This window comes from Siniperca chuatsi, linkage group LG22 (assembly GCF_020085105.1).
Source record: "Siniperca chuatsi isolate FFG_IHB_CAS linkage group LG22, ASM2008510v1, whole genome shotgun sequence".
In the NCBI taxonomy this organism is placed as follows: Eukaryota; Metazoa; Chordata; class Actinopteri; order Centrarchiformes; family Sinipercidae; genus Siniperca; species Siniperca chuatsi.
In genome coordinates this window covers 8,375,393-8,398,446 of record NC_058063.1, presented here as the reverse complement: position 1 = coordinate 8,398,446, position 23,054 = coordinate 8,375,393, and the positions used below count along the sequence as shown (strand labels likewise).

At 41.0% G+C, this 23,054-nt stretch overlaps 1 protein-coding gene across 1 annotated transcript in view; it reads right to left on the bottom strand.

The window, feature by feature from the left end:
• ppp2r5b (protein phosphatase 2, regulatory subunit B', beta) overlaps positions 1-20,561 on the bottom strand; it is a 45,280-nt gene extending 24,719 nt beyond the window's left edge. Inside the window, exon 1 of the mRNA XM_044182854.1 lies at positions 19,134-20,561. Within this exon, the coding sequence (XP_044038789.1) occupies positions 19,134-19,326 (193 nt within the window). The 5' untranslated portion in view covers positions 19,327-20,561. The remainder of the gene's footprint in view (positions 1-19,133) is intronic.
• Positions 20,562-23,054: the final 2,493 nt, after the last annotated feature.

Here is a 23,054-nt window from a genome sequence, read left to right as displayed (position 1 = left end):
GGATCGAAAACTTGATTACTACATCCCACTGGAGCTGACTAGACCTGACCGGGCAATCTGTGTTGGGTTGCAGTCAATGATGTAGTAAAGGAGTGGTGACTCCAGCTTGGCCACCACACAGCACATTTTGACTAACTCTATTTTTTTTTCTTACGGGGAAACATTCTTACACTTTTCATAGGAGACAAAAACAGATGCACAATATCAACATAGTGTATATTGGTGTGTTCTGAAATTCCAAGTTGCTTTTCTACTTCAAGTTATTATTTCTTTTCTTCCAAATAGGAATATTTGTTACTAGTACTTCTGCCCATTAGAGACTATTAGCAGCTTATTTTATATTATATACCCACATTTTGCCTGTAAGAAAAAATCCTCTAACTTCCAGTATCAGAGTATCAGAAATTGTTTTTTCAATGATGGTTATAACACGACTAACAGTTTACTGCCATGCTAGCTCTATGAGTGCTAGCATGGCAGCATGTTAACATGCTCACACTGACAATGCTAATATGCTGATGTTTAGCAGGTACAGTGTTAACATAGTCACCATCTACGTTTAGCTTGTTACCATGCGAACATTGCTAATTAACACTAAACTGGGAATTTAAGTTTTGTATTGGACAAATTGAAATTTTGACCTGATGATGGCGCTATATGAAATGTTAAGGGCTAACCAAAGTGATTACAATTCATCCTGAGGGGAGCCTGAATGTGTGTATTAATTTTCATGGTTAGCCATCCAATAGTTGTGCAGACATTTCACTTAAAACCAAAATGTCAATTCATGATGGGGCTAGATGAAAAGTCAGAGGATCACCAAGCCGGTAGGATTCTTCCTCCGGGGACTATGAATGTCTGTACAAAATTCCGACCGATAGAGCGACATTGCCATCCCTAGAGCCATACTGCTAGTGTGGCTAAAAAGAGCAAGCCCATTATGTATAGTTCCTAATACTATACTAGCAAGCTTGGTGCTTATTTAGCCGTCACTGCTGCCAGAGCGAATAAATAAAAGAGTGGGTGACCCAAAATAGTGATTACTAACCTTAGAGCGCCATGTCACACAGAAAAAAATACTGAAAGACACTGACTTATGTGCCACCCAAAAGAGAATAGTGATCTCAGGCTGGCCCCTATATAGGTGTACCTAATATACTGGTTACTCTGTGTACTTACAGTCATGAAAAAATAATCTGTCAAAAGAAAACAATGCAGTTTTATCAATGGCTGGGAAGCAGTCTAGACTAACTGTGGAGTTGGAAAGAGGATGATCCAAGGCTCTCACACTCACACGTACACACAAAAAAAAACAGCAGGAGCAGATTAGATTTAACCCTTCTTAACCCCCAGGTAGGAAACACAGGACGGGTAAGGGGGGCTGACTGGAGCACTTCCAGCCCCAGACCCCCTCACCTCTCGTGGGCACACCAGGACCATCTGCTTTGGCACAGAGCTGTACAACAATAGACGAGGGCTGCCCTTTGCTTGATGTGTCAAGGCACAAGACACACACTCTTTTGAGACCATTGAAAGTGGCATTTTATTCTATCAATTATGACCAACTGTGCTTGGTCTATTAACTATGGTCTGACAGAGTATCTGTATATCCGGATTTGTTTAAAGTCTGATACATACCGAAACTCCCAAGCTGCTGTTTGATAAAGTCCCAGGTTCGTGATATGGAAACACCAACAAAAATTTTGTTTAGATTTAGCCAGACTACATCAAGATTGCCTTCTAGTCAGGCAAATTTCTCTGAACTTTTCCATGATATATATGCAGACGATTGTGTCTTGTTTGTGTTTTGTCTGCTTCTTGTTTTTTGTCCATTTTCTCTGTGTGAACCTTCCTTTTTGCACATTTTACATCTAGTGGTGACATCTATACGCCTGTCCATTGAGCTGTGCTGAGGGGCCAATTTGTTCTTGAATTGCAGCCATTTCACAGTGACTGGACAAATGTGTGACAGCCAAGTTCACACAATTTTCGGACTATTTGTGACGAAAAAACAAGTGTGAAAAGTTTAAGAGGGTGAACAATTTCTTCGGACTTTGCTTCGAGAACAAATGTGAGTCTAAATCTGCAAAGCGAACACAAACCACCTCTGTATTTGTGGCTCTTGGCTGGTTTGAGAAGTTTCAGTCTTTTCATCCTCCTGACCTTTCATCTCTCTTCTATCTCTTTCCCTTTTCTAGAGTACCATCCTTTCCTTTCTTTCTCTACCCCTCGATTTTTTTCGTTCCCTTCCTAATCTGCCCTTTCCAACGCTGTCTATCTCTTCGTCCTCTCCAGATTTCTCATAGCCCCCCCCCCGCCTTCTCCCGCCCTCCCTCCTGTTCTCCCACTGTAGATAGACTGTGAAGGTGAAATCTAATCCATTTTTAATGGAGAGTAATTGTATGAACATGTGCCGTGCTGGGACTGAGAAAAAAGAACAGGAGCGAGGGGAAGGGAAGAGAAAGAAAAAGCATGTATGTGTGTTTGGGAGAGTGAGATAGGAGGTGAGAAAAAGACAGGGAAGATGAAAAGAACGAAGAGACTTGGTGGGTCATGTGAGCGCAAGTGTGGGAGACAGCGAAGGAAAAGAAAATGAAAGAGTAAAAAAGAGAGGAAAATTGTAGGGAGATGACAAGCACAGACAGAGCCACAGTACATATTTTAAGGCAAAGCAAATGGGCTAAAACTGTTTTTGGCTTGTCTGTGTTTGCTAAACTGGCCACCAGTATTACATTACTGTCTATCATCATGTCTTGATAAGGTATAAAATGCTTACATTTGGAAGAAAAATTTCCTAAGACACAAATTCAGTGCACAGTGAGGCAGTGGAGAAACCAAACTGAGGCAATACTCAGTGAAGTGAATTTTAGTTTTCCTCATGGCTGTGCTATTATTAGGTCAAAACAGGTTGCTCCAGACACATTCATTCAAAGCAGCTTTTAATATAATGTCAGTGCAGTGATTAGAATAAGATCTTAATTACAGCAAGTGAGTCATTTATGACTGAGCTATTTTCATGTTTCTGACAATCCAAATTGGTGTTATGAATAAGTAAGAAGCAAAATTGTGACTATAAAATCTAAAATGCAACATTAAATACATGTAGTTAAATTTTACTCCTTTATTTATTTCATCTTTATTAACTCACATGGTCTCTTGAGATTAAAACTCATATCGTAAACATGTAACAGCATCACCAAATTACAAGTTACATTACCACAATTATCAAAGCATGTTAAAACAAACCGTCAGTAAGAACAGAAGGCATAAAACACACAATCGAGCTTAAGACAAGCAATTACACTCTTCATTTTTTTATAAACAATAAGCTATTATTGCTAATACAAAGTGCTTCAAGCTCTGTATTACTATTCTTTCAATTCTCTTTTATTCTTCATATGACTGTGCAGATAAAGGATCTTTTCAAAATACACATGCACAAAGAATGATTAATTTATCAGTTTTCGTCTTTTATTCCCCTTCCATCATTAACTGAAGAACTTACAGCTCTGCTTTTTTCTGTTTTAAAGCTATACTAATTAATATTTCTATATTAGCAATGGATCTAATGACTACATGTAAAAAATAAAAGTATCGCTGCTTTAAAATTACTGTGACCTCCAACTTTTATGTGTAACACAATTGTGTTAAGCAATTTGTTGTGTAGGTGTTTTGATTCTGGTGAGGCGTACTGAAAAGGGTGCCAAAGTGTGTTTCGCTCATTGAAGGCCAAAGACATAAATCTTATCTGTCAGCAGACTTCCATCCTGCATGTCAACTCATGGTTATTTGTAAAGCCAAATATCATGTACATACAATGTCTTATTGGGTTTTACAGGCGCACATCAACAACGGTTCCTAACCCAGCCCTGTAGCGGTCTGAAAAGAGTAAAAATTCTTTGGTGCATGAGAAAAGTAATGTGAGAAACCTCTGGAGAGGCAACTCAATCAGAGATTCCCTCTCCACGGATGGCTGGCGGTGCAACAGAAGCCATAGGTAGTAAAAAAGCAATAACCAAAAATGAAGAGAAAGTTGTAACAATAACAGAAAACAACAGTCCAATTTAGATCTACTGTAACAAGACCAAAAAAAAAAACTGACTAAGGACTATGAAAAAGTCCAATAGCACTTCTTCACATTGTTCAAAGTCCAAGGGGACACAAGTGGAGACAAGTCCCATACTGTATGCAGTCTAGAAAGCTACCAGATCACTTTTTCACAGAAACTAAGGAGTGCTTATTATTGGCCATTAAATAAGGAAACATTAAACTGTCAGACGTTTCGTCGAGTCTAATGATAAATTCTCTCCACTAGCACTGACTAACATCAGCAGCCTACTTTTCTTTCAAATTCTCAAATATATTGATTCAATATGAATCACTTTATAATAAATAATTAAAGGTGATTAAAATGCCTCAGTAGAAACCCAAAGGAGGAAGAAATCTATTTAGCAGCTACTAGACTAAAAAGCTCTGTGACACAGCGTGCATTTACATTGAAAATCCCGTGGGCTGATTCTGCCTCTTCAGCTTCCTTTTTCTCAGATTCATCCCCAAATTGTTTAAAATGTTTCAGTGTACCACTTACAAGAAAGAGTAAGAGCCGCGACAAAGCCCATTTATTTTTTCAGCACGACCAACCACTGTGCTACGAACCAGTTTTTGTCTGCATGCTTTTACAGTTGTGTGAATGCAAAAATGGAAAAAGGAAAAAAAAGAAAAGAACGCAAAAGGCACATCATCCAGTATACAAGATGAACTATACTAGATGAATTATACTTCGTACACGGACCCACTCAGCCCCAAGCCCATTTGTTCCTACTGAAGACGTAAGTCTTTAAAAACTGGTCACAAATATAAAGTTGTTGTTTTTTTCAAGTTTAGGAAACATTACTTAAACAGGAGTATATAGTGCATTAATTAATACACATTTGGGGCACAAGCAAGTATTTGCAGCAGGACGGTGTATGTAGGATTGAGTCAAAATAAACTACAGTGCCCATGTTCATTGTAATGAAGGAACATGTCAGCCAGTGCAACAGTGTAGCTCATTGATGTGTTTTTAATCATTTTTGGACAACAATGGAATAGAGTGAAAACAATGATCAGGCTTTGGCTATACAGACAATACTTGTCAGTAGGTTCAATTCATTGTTGGTTTTGGTCTTTTCATGGGATCTGCTAACAATAAGAAAAATGGGGAATTTCTCTAGACGTATCCTTTGAATGCACAGAGGAGGAAGAGGCTGATGAAAGAAAAGACGAACTGAAACACAGGGAGGGAAACAACAGCAAGTGACGTAGAAAAGATGGTGGGAGCAAGAGGAGGGAGAGGGGTGGATGGATTTGGTAAAAGGAGCAGTAACATATAAGACTGAGCAGTGCCAAACACCCTGCGACAGCATCAAAACACAAACACACGCATACACAACTGCACAAATCTAAATATAGTCCTGGAGAATGAGACACAGAGAGGAGAGGAGGAAGAATGTGGGAAGGAAACAGGAGGGAGGAGAGGGGAGCGGTATAGGGTTAAAAGATGACATCATCCCCTTCATCCTCCTCCTGCTTCTCTCTCATCTTTCCATCACCAGGTACCTCCCTTCTTTTCCTCCCTTGCTCCCTCTCTCCACACCCTCCATCTTTCCCTCCGTCTCTTCCACCCATAAATCTCTCCGAGGCTTTTTTCCCCCCTCTCAAATGAGCAAGTACAGCTCTAGTCTTTAAATAACAGTTATTCTGTTTGGGGCTGAGTGTGTGTGACAGAGAGAGACAGAAAGAGAGGAGGACAGCTTCTGTTTTAGCAACCATCCAAGCCGCCTCTGCACCTCTGGCATTAAGCACACAAACATACACTCATGCTCAATGCACAGATACAGTGACGCAGAGAGGAAGAGAGGATGAGGAGGGAGGGGAAAGGAGAGAAAGAGACAGAAGAGGATAGAGGCAGATAAAGAAGGAAAGCAAGAGAAAGAGACAGTTATAAATAGTAGAAGGGAGCTTCAGCAGCTATCAGAAGTGAGACACCATGCAGTGTAGAAGTCAGGGCAGTATAAATATCACCTTAAGGGGTTTAAGTGACGCGCTTTAAGTCCATCTCTAAATAATCTAATCCTCCGAATAACATCCACAACATCACAAACTGTCTAGGAAACATGTACAACACATTATCCATTATCCTGCTTATGAACAGCCTGATTAGAAAGGAAAAATGAAGAGGGATGCTATCATGTGTGATTGACTACATCCCCCTTCCGTCCCTATCTTCAGATTTTCATGAAGACTGAAGAGTAAACAGCTATTTACCTGCCAAGAAAGAACAGGACAAATCATCCCGCTGCTTTAAATTAGAGCAGGAAATACATGGAAGTCATCACATGGTGATGGTACCGAGAATAGGTAATGAGACAGGCTGGGTATTAGCATATAACATGTAAATAGAGTTGTATGTACAGTCTGTTACTGGTAATCAAGTCGATCCTACTGACAGAAATAGGAAAAAGAACGAGCACATTTTCAGACGTGTTTGTGCTCTCCGTTGAGGATGTTGTGTTTTATTCCTCTCAGTCAGCCTGTCTGTCTGTCAGCAGGAGATCTTACCAAATTATAAACAGATTTTCATGGCATTTGGTGGACAGATTGGTCTCGGGCCAAGGAACAATTTATTATATTTAGATTTTCATCTGGATCTGGAATTTCTACACCAATTAGTCAAATAACAAAAACAGAGACCGGTTTGCAAATTCTGGATTTTGGTTTTCAGGGTCAAAAAAATCAATCTCACCTATGACAGCGATGGTGTTTTTGTGTCAGTGTTGATGGAAGTGTGTGCTCTGTGGCCGACAATAACTTTTCTTTCTCAAGGTATCGCTCGTAGTGATGACCCAACAGAGAATTATCACCTGACTGCAGTTGCCCATAGCTCTACGGAGAGTTTTCGCATCTTTTAGTTCATTGTTTTGGTTTTACGTCTCACAACTTTACTGTTTTGGTTCAGTCTCAGCACTCTCATCAACCTCGTTGGATGTGGATGTTGGATTTACATTCATCAGGTGGACAGAAACGACTCTAAATGAATGCTAATGTTGCTCTATGTCTGCTGGATATGTAAAAAGGTAACTCTTTGCTAACATGTTAGCTATAACAACCATATAGGGTGATAATATGTCAATGTTGTGTTTATAGATTGCTCCACTGCCCCAAAATGGCCGAAAAAATAAATGTATTAATGTAACTCAAGGTCAACTTATTAGCTTTTTACATACTACCTTTCAACATAATCTCACAGTCTTTGTCAGCGAATTGAAGTTGGATCAGCTGTCCTCACGTGACCTAAGTGTGGAACATGTGTCACATGATAACAAGTGGTCGTATATGGGGAGAACTGAACTAACTTCAATTCGCTAATGAAAACTGTGAGATGTGGTTGAACAGCTCAAAAAAGTTGACCTTGAGCTGCATTAACTATTTTTTTGTTGAAGATAAAGACTGAATTCCAAATACTATGGAACGCTTGCAGGGTCAAAATCAATTTCACTTAAAATTACAAGAATGATGTCCTTGGATTCAGTGTTGATGGAAGTTTGTGCTTGCTGGCAGACTTTTAGTTTTTAAACTGACAATTATCTTTTTCTTTCTATTTTTTAGGCTAAAACACTACTATAACATTGTGAGCATAAAGCAAGACAGTCTCCCGAATTTTTGATCCTTCCTATTAAGGAACTTTACAAACTGAGAGTTGTTCCAAATTTAGATGGCAACCATCTGAAAAATATCAATTATTGAAGTGAAGCTCATTACTGATTAACAATGAAAGCGACAGCTACTGTATCTGAAGACCTTTGCTTAAAAACAGCATTGTATTCTTACGGCAGTGGATTTCAAAACATGGCAGAAAGTCTTAAAGGATGCATAGACAGGAAAGTCCTATTCTCTCTTTAACAAAGGCAGTGAGAGAAGGCTAAGTCATGGCAAAAGATTAAGTGGCGCGCTAAGCCCATCTTTAAATAATCCAATGATACTAATAATACACATTTCCACCAGACAGCATAATGAACAGACAAGCTGGGTGTTACAGGCTGCAGTTCATATCTGTATGCTCTGTTGTCTGTAATGTTTTTGTCGCTTACTCTCCCTATAATCAGCTGAATCACTATCAATAAATGGATTTCGGTGAGTATCGATTAAACCAGACTTTTTCACAGTTCTTTGGGCTGTAGCACATGTCTCCTCTTTTATCTGAAAGTCCAAATTCTCCTTGACCGCAGAATGACTTTCAGGAATTTTAGATATTAAGATTCTCCTCCGAAAGCAATATTTGCTGTGCGAAACATAAACACAAATTGGAGACGGTTAGTAAACAAATGTGGGAGACGCTTATCCCAGCTGGAGACATCCTCAACATTTGATTAGCAGCTTTGTAACCCTCACTTGTTGAATAATAATCTGTTGGTTTGCTGTGCAGCGTATACATCAGGCACAGTGCTTTCCACACTGCTGCTGCTGCTTGTCACACACAAGGAAATGTGATGAATGAAAAAAGAAATGTCCCATTTTCTTGTCCTTGATTAAGTCTGAGTGTGTTTTTTAAAAGCTGGTTTTGTTTCACTGCAAACATTTGCGCATATATTTTTCTGCTTTCAGTATCTCATCCCATCTAAAACAAATCTTCCTTAACAATTTCCTTCAAGGCTGATTCTCAACATGTCACCTTTGCATGTCCAGTATTTGATTTTCCTTGTTTGCTTAGCTTTGCACTGCCTCAGTACCACAAGAGCATATTTAATAGTAAACACCCACGAAGGTGAAACTTGTGGTGATTCAATCAGAGCTTATTTGCCCGAGCATCAGCATATTCCTTTAAGAATCAACTCTTTCCTCGGTGACACAGCAGTGGTTATGGTTATTGCATCGCTAGCCGTTTCATTACATCCCCTCCCCTGCAATATCCTTTGCCTTTTATTTTATTTTTTATCTCACCATCTCTCCTCCTCCCACTGTTCCTCCTCCACCTGTCAACTTAATGTTCAGTCATTTCCTCTTTCCTGATCCACTCCGTTTCTTTCATCACCCCCCTCACTTTCTCCCCCACTCTCCCTCTTAATTGATCTGAGACAGTCATAGAGCAAAAACTACTCCATGCCTTCTGTAACCCAATACCAAGCCCATCCAGCTAGCCTCTCCCACACACACACACACACACACACACACACACACACACACAGAGTCATTCAATCTCCCACATACAATCTGTGTGAGAAGGTGACTGTTTTACAGTAAACAGCACATTTAAACAGAGCCTGCCATACATTCATTATTATAATGTGGACAAACACACATGCTGGACAAACAAAAAGGAAAACACGCACAGACATATCCTCTCATGCAGGTTAACATGTTTAGCTAAATTATGTGAGGTTATGTTACATGTTGCATAGGCAATATGTCATTTTTGACAAGTACAGTATCACATCGTGGCGTAAGGAAACAGAAATTACATCTAAGCAGGGAAATACACCCAAAATACGCTGGGCTATTGGTCAGAGCAGCAACTTGTGGCAATTTTTACCAAACAGTGGTACAGTGAAAGTGAGAATTTAATTCATTTTAAAATTCAAAAAAGTGTTCAATTAAATTGTGGTTTAGGAAAAAGTTGCCAGACATCCGTGCAACGTGCATCTTAACAAATCAACCCTGTCCTGTTTTTTTTTTTCACTTCAAACAGTTTTTACGTTTAAAAGCTTACTTTACAGTGTTTTCGCCCCTTTGTAAGGCTGGTACAGAATGTCCTTGTAAAGATACCCTCACTCTATTATATTTTGTGAGGTGGTCTTTAAGATTTCATAATGCGCATGTCTGATGGCATGTTTTCCTTCTAATACCTTCATTGTTAGCAGTGAAAATGGCCCATTTTTGAGTACATTATGAAACACAAGCAGCAGTGTATTTTTGTTCTTTCGCAGACAGCAGTGGGAGCATTTTAAATGCATTTCCTGTCATTCCATAGAAACATAAGGTTTGCAAAAGCTGTTAAACAGCATCCAGTGGGCTGACAGCATAATCAGACAAATGTTTAGATGCAATACTGCAAGAAACCTTACTTGCTGGTCTGCAACAGGGGTCATCCTTTGTGATCTTAACAGGGAGTATGAGCACAAAAACTGATACTTCACATGACTACTTTACCTAAAATGTCTAACAACATTTAAGTCTTCCTGTTATCTCACTCTGGTTCAATTCACCAGCTGTTAATCTGTGCAACAAAGCCTGATTCAGTTACATTGTCTGTAGTGCTCGTCGTATATCTGCCGGGTGTTTCAAGGCTTTTAGAGATGCTTAAATGCTAACGCCAACCAACAGGATGGGTTTCATGCAGGTATGGGAGATTTAACACTCTCTAAGCTCACACAACATCTTTAGGGCCTGACATAGTTATTTGAAGCCACTCAGCGGCCCTTTGAAAAGCCACTACTGCTGGCAGCCACTGATGGAAACGTCAAGGACAGAAACCGTCATGCATGGCTATTTTGTTATGTGGATATTTCTTTTGTATGGTTAAAATATCAATTAGACATGCTGGTGCTAGTTTGCACGCTGAAGGATGTTTGCATGAACCATCTATCTATTAATTACTTGATGTGAATGCTCTCCTATTAATGATTTTTTGTTGAGCTGTTTTGAGGATTCAGCACCCAGATACGCGTACTGGAGCTGAGCGTGTTGATTCATTTTCAAAACAGCAATTAGGCCTGCTGCCGTTCAGCAGCTCTGCTGCTTTCACATTGGTGTGGGAGATAATAATAAACAACTAGGTATTAATTTTTGATGAGAAGAAATCCAACACCACAGTTGACTGTAAGAAACAACTATGGTAAAAAATTGGACTATTTAAATTCTTTTTACTTCATCTCCTGCTGTTTTCCGGATCAGATGGGGTGCCTGACAAAATTTAGTTTTTCTTTTAACTAGGACGACAAAACTAGAACCTCTTGTCACACAGAGTTTACAGGAATAGTTTTAGTGTGATCATCTTGTGACTTCCAATAACAGATACATGTTTGCTACTGCCCTCATTTTAAACTTAGGAAATGAGGCACATTGTGGAGATGTCTTTTTTTTTTTATAAAACAGGTATACCATGAGTTTTCTTACGTGTTGGGTTTCCTGTCATGTCAGCTTAGGTCTTTACCATTTAATGTAGTCGAAAATGTAATGTGAGCTTAGTAAAACTGCCACCGGGCCGAGCTGGGCAGAAAGTCTGTTTTGTCTGTTTTCTCTCTGAAGCTCGTGCTGAGGTAGCTGCCGGCTGCAACACTGTTCCCCAAGATCTCAAGATAGACCAGAAAGTGTCCCATGATCACCCTGCATACATACATGCTTTTCACAATCACAAACACACACTCAGGCCTTAACAAATACTCGATGACTGCAGTGCCTCCGTAAGTTTTGCTCCTCACTCGGCTCAGAATAGAATCACTGACCTACTGCATAGTAAAACCCACAAATGTCAAACCTATTCCTAACCTACATCCATTATCGTGGTAATTTGTTATCCGGATCACATTTCTATTAGTAATTACATTTCCATGCACAATGATAATATTTCTTCCTACAGTGAAGGTGTTTTTACTTAAAGTGGCGATGTATCTATTTGCAGTGATGTAATTATATTTCTAAATACTCTGATGGATCACTGTTGTTGATATATCTACACACAGTAATAATGCTTCTACTATGATGTTTCTATGGTAATAACGGTAATAATGTTTCTATGGTGATGATGTTACTACCGGGGCGCCCCAGTAGCTCACCTGGTGCCACGTATCGGGGCTAGGTTCTTGCCGCTCTCTCTCCCCTGCCTTTCCTGTCTCTCTCTACTGTCACTATCGAGTAAAGCAGAAATGCCAAAAAGCTAATAATAATAATCTTTAAAAAATTATGTTTCTACCTGTTGTCATGACATTTACATGCAATGACAATATTTCTACCTGTGCTGATGATATTTCTCTCCTGGCTGATGACGTATGTTATCCCTCAAGTGGACACTTTTTCACAGATACAGTCACACTGAGAATAGAATGTATTTTCACCTGGATGACTCATGCTTACTGTAAGTCAAATCAAAATGCAAGCCTGGTGGTCGGGCAAAGCTGATCACATTCTGATTGCAGTGCATGCTAACGTGTGTTTTCCATTAGATAAGATTGAGATGCATTCTAACACCCAGTGTAGAGAGAGAGTAGCAGAGGAAGAGGTAGAAAAGTCTACAAATTAACTACTGAGGCATTTGAAACTGAGCATATCTCAAGGTCAAAAGCAAGGAATCTAGTGCTGTCTTGCTTGGTTGCAGGATCCTCTACTATTGATAGACAGAGACAGTTGGTTCAATAGTCTTCTTGTGTTTAAATGAAAAATCATCCTGAACCGCACTTGTGCAAATTGTCTTTGGTGTGTGAACAAGACATAAATCTTAATCATAATTTTCTTTATCTGCTGACTAGATGTTGGGCAGGAATGTGACCTTAGTCTGGTTAGCCTGCCAGCGATAGCACAACACCCGTGACTGGGAAGGCTGGTGTCTGTAGCCCCAGGGGAGAGCATCGCAGCTGGGGAGGAGCGCTGAGCTAACAGCCTGTTCCCTGGTAAGACAGAGAGCTGCAGTGTAACTGAAGACATGGAGGAGGACGACCAGGAGAAAGCCAAGGACCAACTCAATAATCAAGTCTGATAAATCTGCAACAAATAACATCTTATATGATAAGCTATGAGGCACAATAGGTTTTACAGCAGTTTGGCAAATTCATGCCATTATGAAAGCAAGGCTGACAACATGGCAGAATTTTTTCAACACTACCAAGGCACAATTTAATGCATGTTTTACAAAATATCACCTGTTACTTGTTCTCAACAGTACCTCAGTTGTCTGAAAGCAATTAGCAGCCTTGTACTGTTATATTTAGTTATTGTACATAGACAATTTTCCACGTTAGCAGGTTAGGTTGTTTAGATTAAAATAGCTAAATAATAATAATAATAATAATAATAATCTAGCTAGTTTCCTAGCTAAATGTTTAGATAACTAGCTAGCTAAACATCTAGATAGATAGATAGATAGATAGATAGATAGATAGATAGATAGATAGATAGATAGATAGATAGATAGATAGATAGATAGATAGATAGATAGATAGATAGATAGATAGATAGATAGATAGATAGATAGATAGATAGATAGATAGATAGATAGATATGTTTGTCTTCTGCATTTCAAACCAATTGTTTTCTTACTTGCAGTCTGATTCTGTACAAATGGAAACAGTAAGGAGATGATGACAGCCCGTTAGCTGTATTTAGTATTAGTATTAAGTATCTTATCGAGAGACAGGAAAGGAGGAGAATGCTTTCACCGTGTCTGAAAACATTTTGATACCCATCTGGTGGCTCTGAAACTGTGATAGCAGATATTAAATATTTCAATTTGCCTGAGTCCCAGAGAAACACTAAGTTTTTCGAGCCCTGGCGCCTCGGTGTGACTTAATCATCATCTCATTTGGGGGCCCTGTCTGGAAAAACTCAGAAGTACTTACATTAAAGCTCCATTTTTTAACAGGAACATTTAGACAGTGAAAAAAGAGAAACCACTTGAAATGGAGCAAATGCTGATGGTGTTAAAGGCAGCAATCCATCTCCATTTTTTACAAGATAGTAGTCTGATAAACAACAGAAATGCCTACTGAAAGGCGACTGTTTCCGCATCCAAAGAGGCTTTAGAAGGGTTTTCATGAAATAGACCCTGAAGGAAAAACTCACCATAAATTCTGTGTTTGAAACAAGTACGTCCATTGGTATAGACATAAACCGTCCACTGCAGTACTTTGCAACCACTTTGAAGTGCAGCACTGGTCCAAGAACACATTGTCCGGAAAGGGGTGAAATGTCTGTGCATGTGCTTGCTACAGGCCTGTGGCGAAACCTGTATCCTTCACCCCTCATCTTTTGATTAATTGGCTGCCTTGACCATCCCTGACTCTCTTTTATTGGTTGGTTTAGTGGTCCAGATCAGTTCACTGTTTAGCATCACAACGAGTAGTGTAGTTATCTCACCTTAAGATCAACTTATCCATGTTTACTAAATAAAATCATTCACATATACTTTACTGCAACGTTGCTGTGTCTGCTGTGTCTTACTCATACTTGCCAACCCTCCCGATTTTCCCGGGAGACTCCCGTTTTTCATTGCCCTCTCCCGGTTTCCTCCCGCAGTCACAATTCTCCCGTATTTCTCCCGATTTCTGACAAATTTCACACCTTTTGTTCCTTTTCGATATCATAACCTGTTTCTGGCACCGTGTATAAGTCCTACTCTCTAAAAGTCTACTGTATCCACCCGGAACCAAATGTTGTTTCTTGGCATGCTCATGAAATGTGCTGCCCGTGCCTCATCCTCAGTGAGAGAGTGCAAACATTGCATTTTTACCTAAAATAAGCATTTGTAGATGGCCACAGAGGCCAGTGGCCTGCACAGACTCTCTAAGGGGCAGGGGCAAAAAAAATTAATGAATGAATGAAAACTGATTAGTTTATGCCAGAGATTCACAAGAGTTCACACACCTTAACAGTGTGCAGAGAAATATTAACACTCATGTTATTAAGATGTGACACTAACCCCCTTTAAAGAAACTGTTGGGGGTTCAGAGGTCAGGGTCAGGTACAGAACATCAGCCCTGAAGCTGGTAGGAAAGTCAATGTCTGGTTCAGTGACATACCAGCAAGGTAGATGTTGCTAACATAAGGGTTGAACCAGACTGCTCCAGGTGAATGGCAATGTTTGGATGATACCCATGTATTTCCAATTCGGGTGATTTTCACAAATAATAAGGCTGCTTACAAGCAGCTTTGAAGGATGACACGCTGGTTCACAGGTTGAGACCATTTTTAAACAAAAAAAACATTTACATTAAGGAGATACAAGGTCTGTTGCTAATGAAAACATCCAATGTCAACATTTTAAAAATTCACACTACACATCCATCCACTACCCTGACTTCCAGACCCTTAATGTCCACCTGGCACTGACCTTTGTCACCAGACATAATTCGAGAGGTGCAAAATTGTTCCTAGAGATTTCTAGGGATACTGGGCTGCATTTAGCAGAGGAATTGACCAATGAATAGACTTGTTTTTGTTCTTCCAAACATCTATAAACCTGCCTCATGTACTCAAACTACAAAAATGTCTTGTGTGCCTTGTCTTGTTGTTCCAATTACAAAAAAGTTATTTTTAAAGGCTGATATATTTCACACCTTACTGATGACAGATCTGCAAAGATGCAAGCTGTGGCTGCATCGCATCCTGATCAATTGAGGCTACTGTTGATGTGGAAGTAAGTATCTCGTAGATCGGGAACAGCTAGATTAACTATGCTGAACTCTTACCATAGCACATACATAATACATGGTTTGATGCACAAAACCTCTGCAGAGGAACTGACAGATGACGTGACCTGTTTTCAAGACCAGAACCAAGCAACTGAAAAAACTACCAACATTTTCCATAGTAAGTTTTTCAGATCCAGAAAAATTGAGAGCAGGTAGAGAAAAACAAAGGACGATTTGTTTCACACGCAACTGATGAGAGATCTGCAAAGCTGCAAGCTGTGGCTGCGTTGCATTATGATCGATTGAGGCTAGGAATCAGTATGTCTGCCTCTTCTATGATGGATTTCTTCCTGCTTTGACTGTTAAAATTTGTCCAAAATATTGAGGCTCTTGCTCCCTCTAAGACTAATATCTAAAACTTGATGTTCACTACTGGTAATTTTAAGCATTCCCTGCTGTCAATCCATTGTAGCTGTGCTGAAAATGTACATTTTTTGGGCAAGTTGTCTATAATACAGCATCAAACAACAAAACTGATCCACAAGAAGGCAATGTTCATCACTAGAAGCTGTTTCTTGACAGTATTTAAGTGGTTACAGGGTGGATTTTACCTTTAATGCTGCTTACCAGCTTTTTCTTATGTCACATCTTCATCATTGTTATATGCCATGTCTTCCTGGGTCTATTATGTTTCATATTCAGCCTGAAACTAATCAAGAATGAAGCTTTGCTCAGAGCTTAAAGTGAAAGAGATGTGCCGTTGTTAACAGGAGAAGAAGTTCGAATTAACAATGGGAACGTGATTCCCTGGAGGGCAAAACACCCACAAGTCTGTCTACACTTGGCCTACATACTGGCCGTTACAGACTTCCCCACACCAGGCTTTTCTCCTGCGCCGGTGCTGCAGGATCTTACTATCAGTTCCTCCTGGGGATCCAGAAACAGTGCCGCAGCGGTGCAGAGACTTTTGTCTGTGAAGGCTACAGCACGTATCTACAGAGAGGTCTGAACTGAAGGGGCTGTAAAGATGCAATGAAAACCCTCCACCGTCCTGCTGCACACACCCCTCGCTCACGGGCCTGAGAGAAAGTCGAAGCCAGGGAAATGAGGTGCGAAAGAGCACACACACACAAGCCAACACGCACCTCGAATCATCTCTAAAAGCAGAAAGGTCTGCTCTTCATAGAGGGTTAATGGGAAGAGATTGCAAGCTACATGAAAGTGGGAGTAACCTTATAGAGGACTTACAATGTGCCCTTGTGCTGCACACATGGGTTAGAAAGAAGATACACAAGGTGAGGAAGAGGTGTAGATAAATAGATAGAGATAGAATAGCTCTTGAGATAGCAAATATAGAAAAGGTGAAGGAACGTGAAAGGATAGGTCTTGTTTGTTGTGTGAACCAAAAGAAAAGGTACAGAAATATTGATTTGGACATCTCTGATGTGTACTCAGAAAATATCTTTTAGAGGTTAAAGCGACTGTGCTAAAACGTGGCATAACAGTAGCACATGTATAGAAGAGCCATAATGTTAGCGAACTGACTCAGTAATGTCGAGTCTGCTAACATCAGCCACTAAAAGCTACTGGTCATACCAGACCAATTAAGGCTTTAGCAGCAAAAGCTCTGAGTGTACTGACTTAACTGAGGGTGCGTTTTATTTCTTATGAATTAAACTTTGCATTTGTAAGAGGAAGGATGTGTCATTTCTTCATTCATAAATGAAATACTATAAACTTGAATACACCATCGTTCTCCATCTTTAGGTAATTCTATCAGCAATGAGTACCTTTTCATGATAGGTCCGTTCTTTTTTGCCCACTACGCATGCTGATGTTCACTCTCGGAGTGAAATTCACGATTATTCTGATTATGGATTCATCTGTCAGGGTTTGGGGTTGTTGTTTTGTTTTGTTTTTTTGCAGTTGTTGTTTTTTGATTAATCGATTAATCATTCGGATTCAGTGTATGATAGGTCAGAAAAGGGCGAAAATTGCTCAACACAAGTGCCCAGAGCCCAAAGTGACATCTTAAAATCTCTTGTTTTGTCGACCAACCATCCAAAACCCAAAGATATTCTATTTACAACTATATTAAACAGAGAAAACCTGCAAGTCCTCACTTTCGAGAAGCTGGAACCAGAAAATGTTTGGCATTTTTGCTTAATAAATTGTCCTAAATTAAAAACTAAAACTGCTGCCGATTAGTTTTCTGCCAGTTGACTAATTGATTATCAATGAATGATTTCAGTTCCTGTTTATTAATTTGGCTATTCGCATCCTGGCTAAAGAAAAAATCCTACTTTCCGTGATTGTCCTCTTTTTCTAACTATATCACACCAAACCCCACCCAGACCTGTCTGCAGGGTGAGCAGGTTGGGCGATAGGAAATGTAGACATACAGTATAAAATGAAAGCCAGTGTCTTTGCAGCCTCGTGCCTTCATTCTGAGAGGATATTGAACAAGCTCACATAGATCAAAGTGGCCTCTGTGTAGTAACAGCAGCTCTGGGATCAGAGCTACGGCAACAGACCTGCAAGTAATGCAGAGGGATGTCATACCAGTCTGAATGTCAAGACCTTTACAAAGCCACAATCTGTACAAGTATGTTTGGTATTTTATGTATTGTTGTTTGAGGTTTATCTAACGAAGCAGTTAAGAGGCAGTTCTTATTCTCAAAAGTGGTCTGTCAAGGGGAAAGGCCTCATAATGAAGAGCTGCTTCTCCCATTTCCCCATCAACCAAGCAGATGTTTGATGGTACTGTGTTTTAATGAGTGTGTAAGTGAGCAACATCAAGCTCACTCACTCTGCATACATGAATTTAAACTTGAATGTTTGGACAAACGCATTTTTAGCCGCAGCTGAAAGCATATTTTCTTCAAAAGACACACTAACTTTCATAATCGACGTAGGTAGGTATTGGAGGTAGTACAGACAGCGTATGACTGTTGCTAAAAATTAGGATAATTGGAAGGAAAATTTGCCCTTCTACGGTATAATTTTCTAGTTATATTTCCTTTGATCCTCATCTGCTTCAGCAATAATCAGATCTCAATATTACCTCGAAATATAAGAAGGTACAGAAGAGACCTGAAATTTTTCAATTAATCTATTAGTCAAGAGACAGAACATTTATATCAAACTATTTTGATTTACTGTTTGAGTCATTTTTCCCACAAGAATGCATAAAAATTGGAGAAATCAGCTTCTCCGATGTAAGGATTTGCTGTTTCTCTCTGTTTTAAATCATTGCAAACTGAATTTTGTTTGGGTGTGGGACTGTTGGCCGGACAAAACACGATATCTAAAGACGTCACCTTGGACACTGGGCTAGACATCTTTCAATGCGTTCTGTTATTCAACTGACAAAAGGATTCATTAAAAAGGAAATAATAGTTGGTGGCAGCCCTGAAACAAAGTATTCCAACAACAGGCCTTTAAAAAAAAAACAGACTATCAGACATTAAATCAAAGCCATTGCTATCACCTCTGTCAGTTAGAGAGGACAAGGACAGAGAGGACAATATGTATCAGTGGACATCTATGGATAGAAAATACACTACATCAGTGGACCTCCTCTACAGTACTGATCAATGGGTGTCTTATGCATTCACTTTCACCTAGAGGTGTTTCATCATAGCTATATAAAGTGAAAAGAGTGAGTTTATGGTGACTTTATGGTAGGCCTATTAACTCCTGTAATATATGTTTCTGACATTGACCCATGGCTGCTGCCGTAAAGCAGTGTCTCACCTTTGAGCGGGGGCAGTGGGGTGAGCTCCACCTGGGAGCTCTGGTAGCGGAACTGGGACGAGCTGTGGGACCTCCTCTGCCGGGCTCTGCGCATCGACCTCCGCGGGAAGCCGTCCACCTTCTCCGCGGACGGCACCGAGAAGCTGGTGGTCGGCGAGGACGGGCTGGACGGAGGCAGCTTGGTCGTCTCCATGATGGCTGTGGATGGCGCGGGTGATGCGGTGGTGCGTGCGTGCCTTTGCGCGTGTGAGTGCGTAAAGAGGTGCTTGAGAGGATGTATGGGTGAATGGAGGAGAGGATGGAGGAGTGGGTGGCTTTCTGAATCACAAATTATCAACTGATCAGAATGAATAGACGCTCCGGCGTGGAGGTGGTGGTGGAGGAGGAGGAGGAGGAGGAGGAGGAGGAAGAGGAGGGAGGAGGAGAGGGGTGAGAGATAAAGGGGGGAGAAGGTGCAGAGGCGGAGGAGAGGTGAGGAGAGATATTTTCTGGATGTCCAGTCCCGTGCTGTGCGCCTCGCTGTCTCTATCAGAGCCGGACTGGAAATGGCAGCAGCATCAGCATCAGCAGCATCCCTGAATCTTCTGTTTTTCACGCACAGATGAAAAATCGCTTGTGTATCATCCCCGTGGAGGAGTAGCCCGTGCAGCTACCAGATGATGCTCAGACAGGCGCGTCTCCTCACACACACACACGCCTCTCTGCTGCTGTATTGGCGTCACACACACACTAAGTCATCGGCCTAAATTTGGATATTTATTTCTATAATTGATCACACAGCTCCTTATGTTAAGAAAGTACTGCAGTCAAGCACCGATTAACCTCCTCCTGGGTCAGTTTATAGGGCCTCGCTTATTCTCCTCGATGATGCTCCTTATCAATACAATCAGTGATCGGTCCTGGCGGTGGATGATATAATAAAATCATCAATCTGGGCCCACCTCGGCTGCCGCATCACTGTTGTCCTTCTCGCTCGTTTTTAACGGATCCTCTTTCGACCGTTAAAACGGCCGCACCTGCTTATTTTGATTTTCTCTTACAGAGGTGGATAATGTTGTTCTCGTCGCGGTTTATACCCCTTCCACACAACCTCTTCCTCCTGCCGTCCTCCAACCGTATCAGGGCGGGGAAACAAACGGTCCCTCACCGCGCCGACATGTGCAGGTCCTCCGCCAGCGGCCGATGCTGCAACACCGAGCTCCGCTCCGTCTCTACCTCCGAGGTGAGAGAAGAAGAAAATAGAAAAATAAAAGAAAGGTTCCGCTCCTCCTGGCAACAGCAGCCTGGAGTGAAAAAAACTGAAGGCCCGTGTTATACAATAGCACCCCGTCTATGTCTGTCAGACTGACGCGTTTTGCTCCTGTCCCCCTTCTCGGATCCCGTTATCCGGTCGTCCTACAGCGTCTCAGCGAGCTGCATCAAGAAGCACGCAGTGAGTCAGGAATATGCAGGAAATGAGGCATCCTGGTTTTCAAAATAAAATAAGAGAGAGTGAACATAAAACTGTGCGTTGGTCACTGGGGCAGTTGCCCGCATTGCTCAGGTGGTAATCCAGCACTGAATGGGCCTAATTAAAAGGAAATAAATGAAATAGACAGAGATGTCAAACGTTTGCTATAAGCCTGAATCCATTAACACATATTCATGCTATTTGTGCAAATACAACTCGAGGGTCAACTTATTTTCCACCAACAATTGATGTGAATTAAAACTGGCAAAATGCAGGCAAACAACAGTAAGTAAGCACGCTGTCCAGGGAAATCTGGATTTTCTCTCTCATTCCTCTGGCCTCTTATAAGCTTAAAGTATCCCCGGATAGGTTGGTAAACTTGGGCCTGCAGTGTGAGGCTTACTGACATAACAAGATTTCTTAAGAAAAAAAAACACATCTTTTGAAGTGAGGTGCTGGCTTGCAGGTAGTAATAGTAAGCCTTATTATATAGCACTTTTCAAAACAACAGTTTCAAAGTGTTTTACAGTTAATAAAAATGCAGAATAGTACACAGCATAAAACAGCAAGTGAAAACTACAATTTATAAAACAGAAACAGATACTCAACGATAAAGGCAATATAACAAACAAAAGAAAATTGACAAATGAAGAGTGAATGCAACCAGAAAACGTATAAAAACACCAGTCTATACATGGTTTGTTTGTTTTAAAATGTGGTGCAGACTCAGCTGACACTGAGGGGGAGCAAGATGAATCGAAAACCCTGATCTCTAGAATTCAAACTGAAAAGACTGCGCTGGAGTTATGAACGTGCAGCTGTGATCCTTTCTTTTATTACAATATTTCTGGCGTCGTGGTGTGGCGATCTCACTATCAGCACGGCACGTGCAAAACAACTTCTGTCAACCGAAAACAGCACGTTTATTTTCATTGGCCAGTGATTCCTTCTACACAACCTCAAGGCAGATTCTACATCTAAGTGCATTCAATCATTCAACAGCGAACACCTGAACCTGAAGGCCTATAGTTGAAGGGACAAGTAAAGACAGAGAAAGAATTATCTCACTGAGCAACTGAACATTAGACTGAACCCTGAACAAACACTCCCCTGAGATTTGACAGAGAAGGGGTCATGGTCATCTGCCAAGAGCCAGCGGACATCATGGACAGTGGAGAAAGATCAAGGAGGCCGTTTATTATGTTTTTCATATACTGAATTTGCATTCTTTTGCTCTAATTTCTCTCTATTTTGAAATCTGCAGACATATTTTTGCAGCCTCCTCTTAGTAAATCATTTCAGAGCAGTTACTTTTTATATTAAAAATAGACACACAACTCTTTCACCCACCATTTCTCACAGCATTCTCCCCAGAAGTACAAAATCATGGTAAATACTGAATGAAAAGTGAATGATAGGATCCATTTCTTTGTGTATAGCCCAGAATGATTTCAACTGTAGGGGCATTTTCTCCACCGTCCTGCTAACACACACCTGGATTTGCCACGCAAATCATATTCTCTTCAAAAAAGAGTAAAGGTTTGGTCACACACTGCCAGTCTTGTTTCAGTGAAACATTGTTAAAAGGCCGGTGCATTAATAGAGGTTTTATTTTGAAAGCTGTGACCGGATGCTCACTTCTCTCACTCTGACTGTCATGCCACTGGTTCCTCAGCCTAAAGGTGGTGCAAGGAGAGAGAGGAATGAGGCTCCTCACTGCGGATGACGCTATAGGATGGATTTATTTATTTATTTGCCTTTATTTATATGGCATGGCTTTGCCTCTTAAACCCGGTTCATGTTAAACAGATGCGTCATTAGTGCCTCGCGCTCCTCTGCCAAACCTATGGTTGCGGTTTCATCCTGCTATAAAAATATTCGCTCCTATTCTCCAGCTCCAGCATCAGTGTTTCTGTCCGACTCCCCCCCCACCACCACCACCCCTCCCCTCCCCCCTCCTCCCCTCCCTTACCCCATTTTCCTCGCTTCCTATTTGAGGTGAGCGCGCGCGTGCGTGTTGTTTGTGCGTGTACGCCGGGTTGTAGTTGGCTTTGAGGATCAAGTCCCATCCATTGTTCATCTCTTCACTAAGCCACTTGTTCCCTCTCACTCACACACGCGCACGCACATACGCGCGCGCACTCAAAAGCGCAATTATCCACGCGCTTTCATCTCCTCAAAGTCACACCTTGGCTGGCAGTGGATGTATTTTGTGCAGTGAATGTGTGCCAGCCGTGAACCCTCCTTGCTGCTCTTCTCACCATAAACACACTTCATGCTTAGGCCTATAATCTTATATCCAGTAGGCTGCAAGGGCGTGCGTTATACCACGCGCCTGCGCCCCTTTCTCTCCTCCCATGTTCCTCCTCCTCCTCCGTGTTGTGTCGCAGATGAGCTCAGCCGGTTGCCTTCTGAGAAAAACACGGGGGGGACCGGCAGTCCGGTAAGTGGCTGGGAGCGCTGCTGGTCTG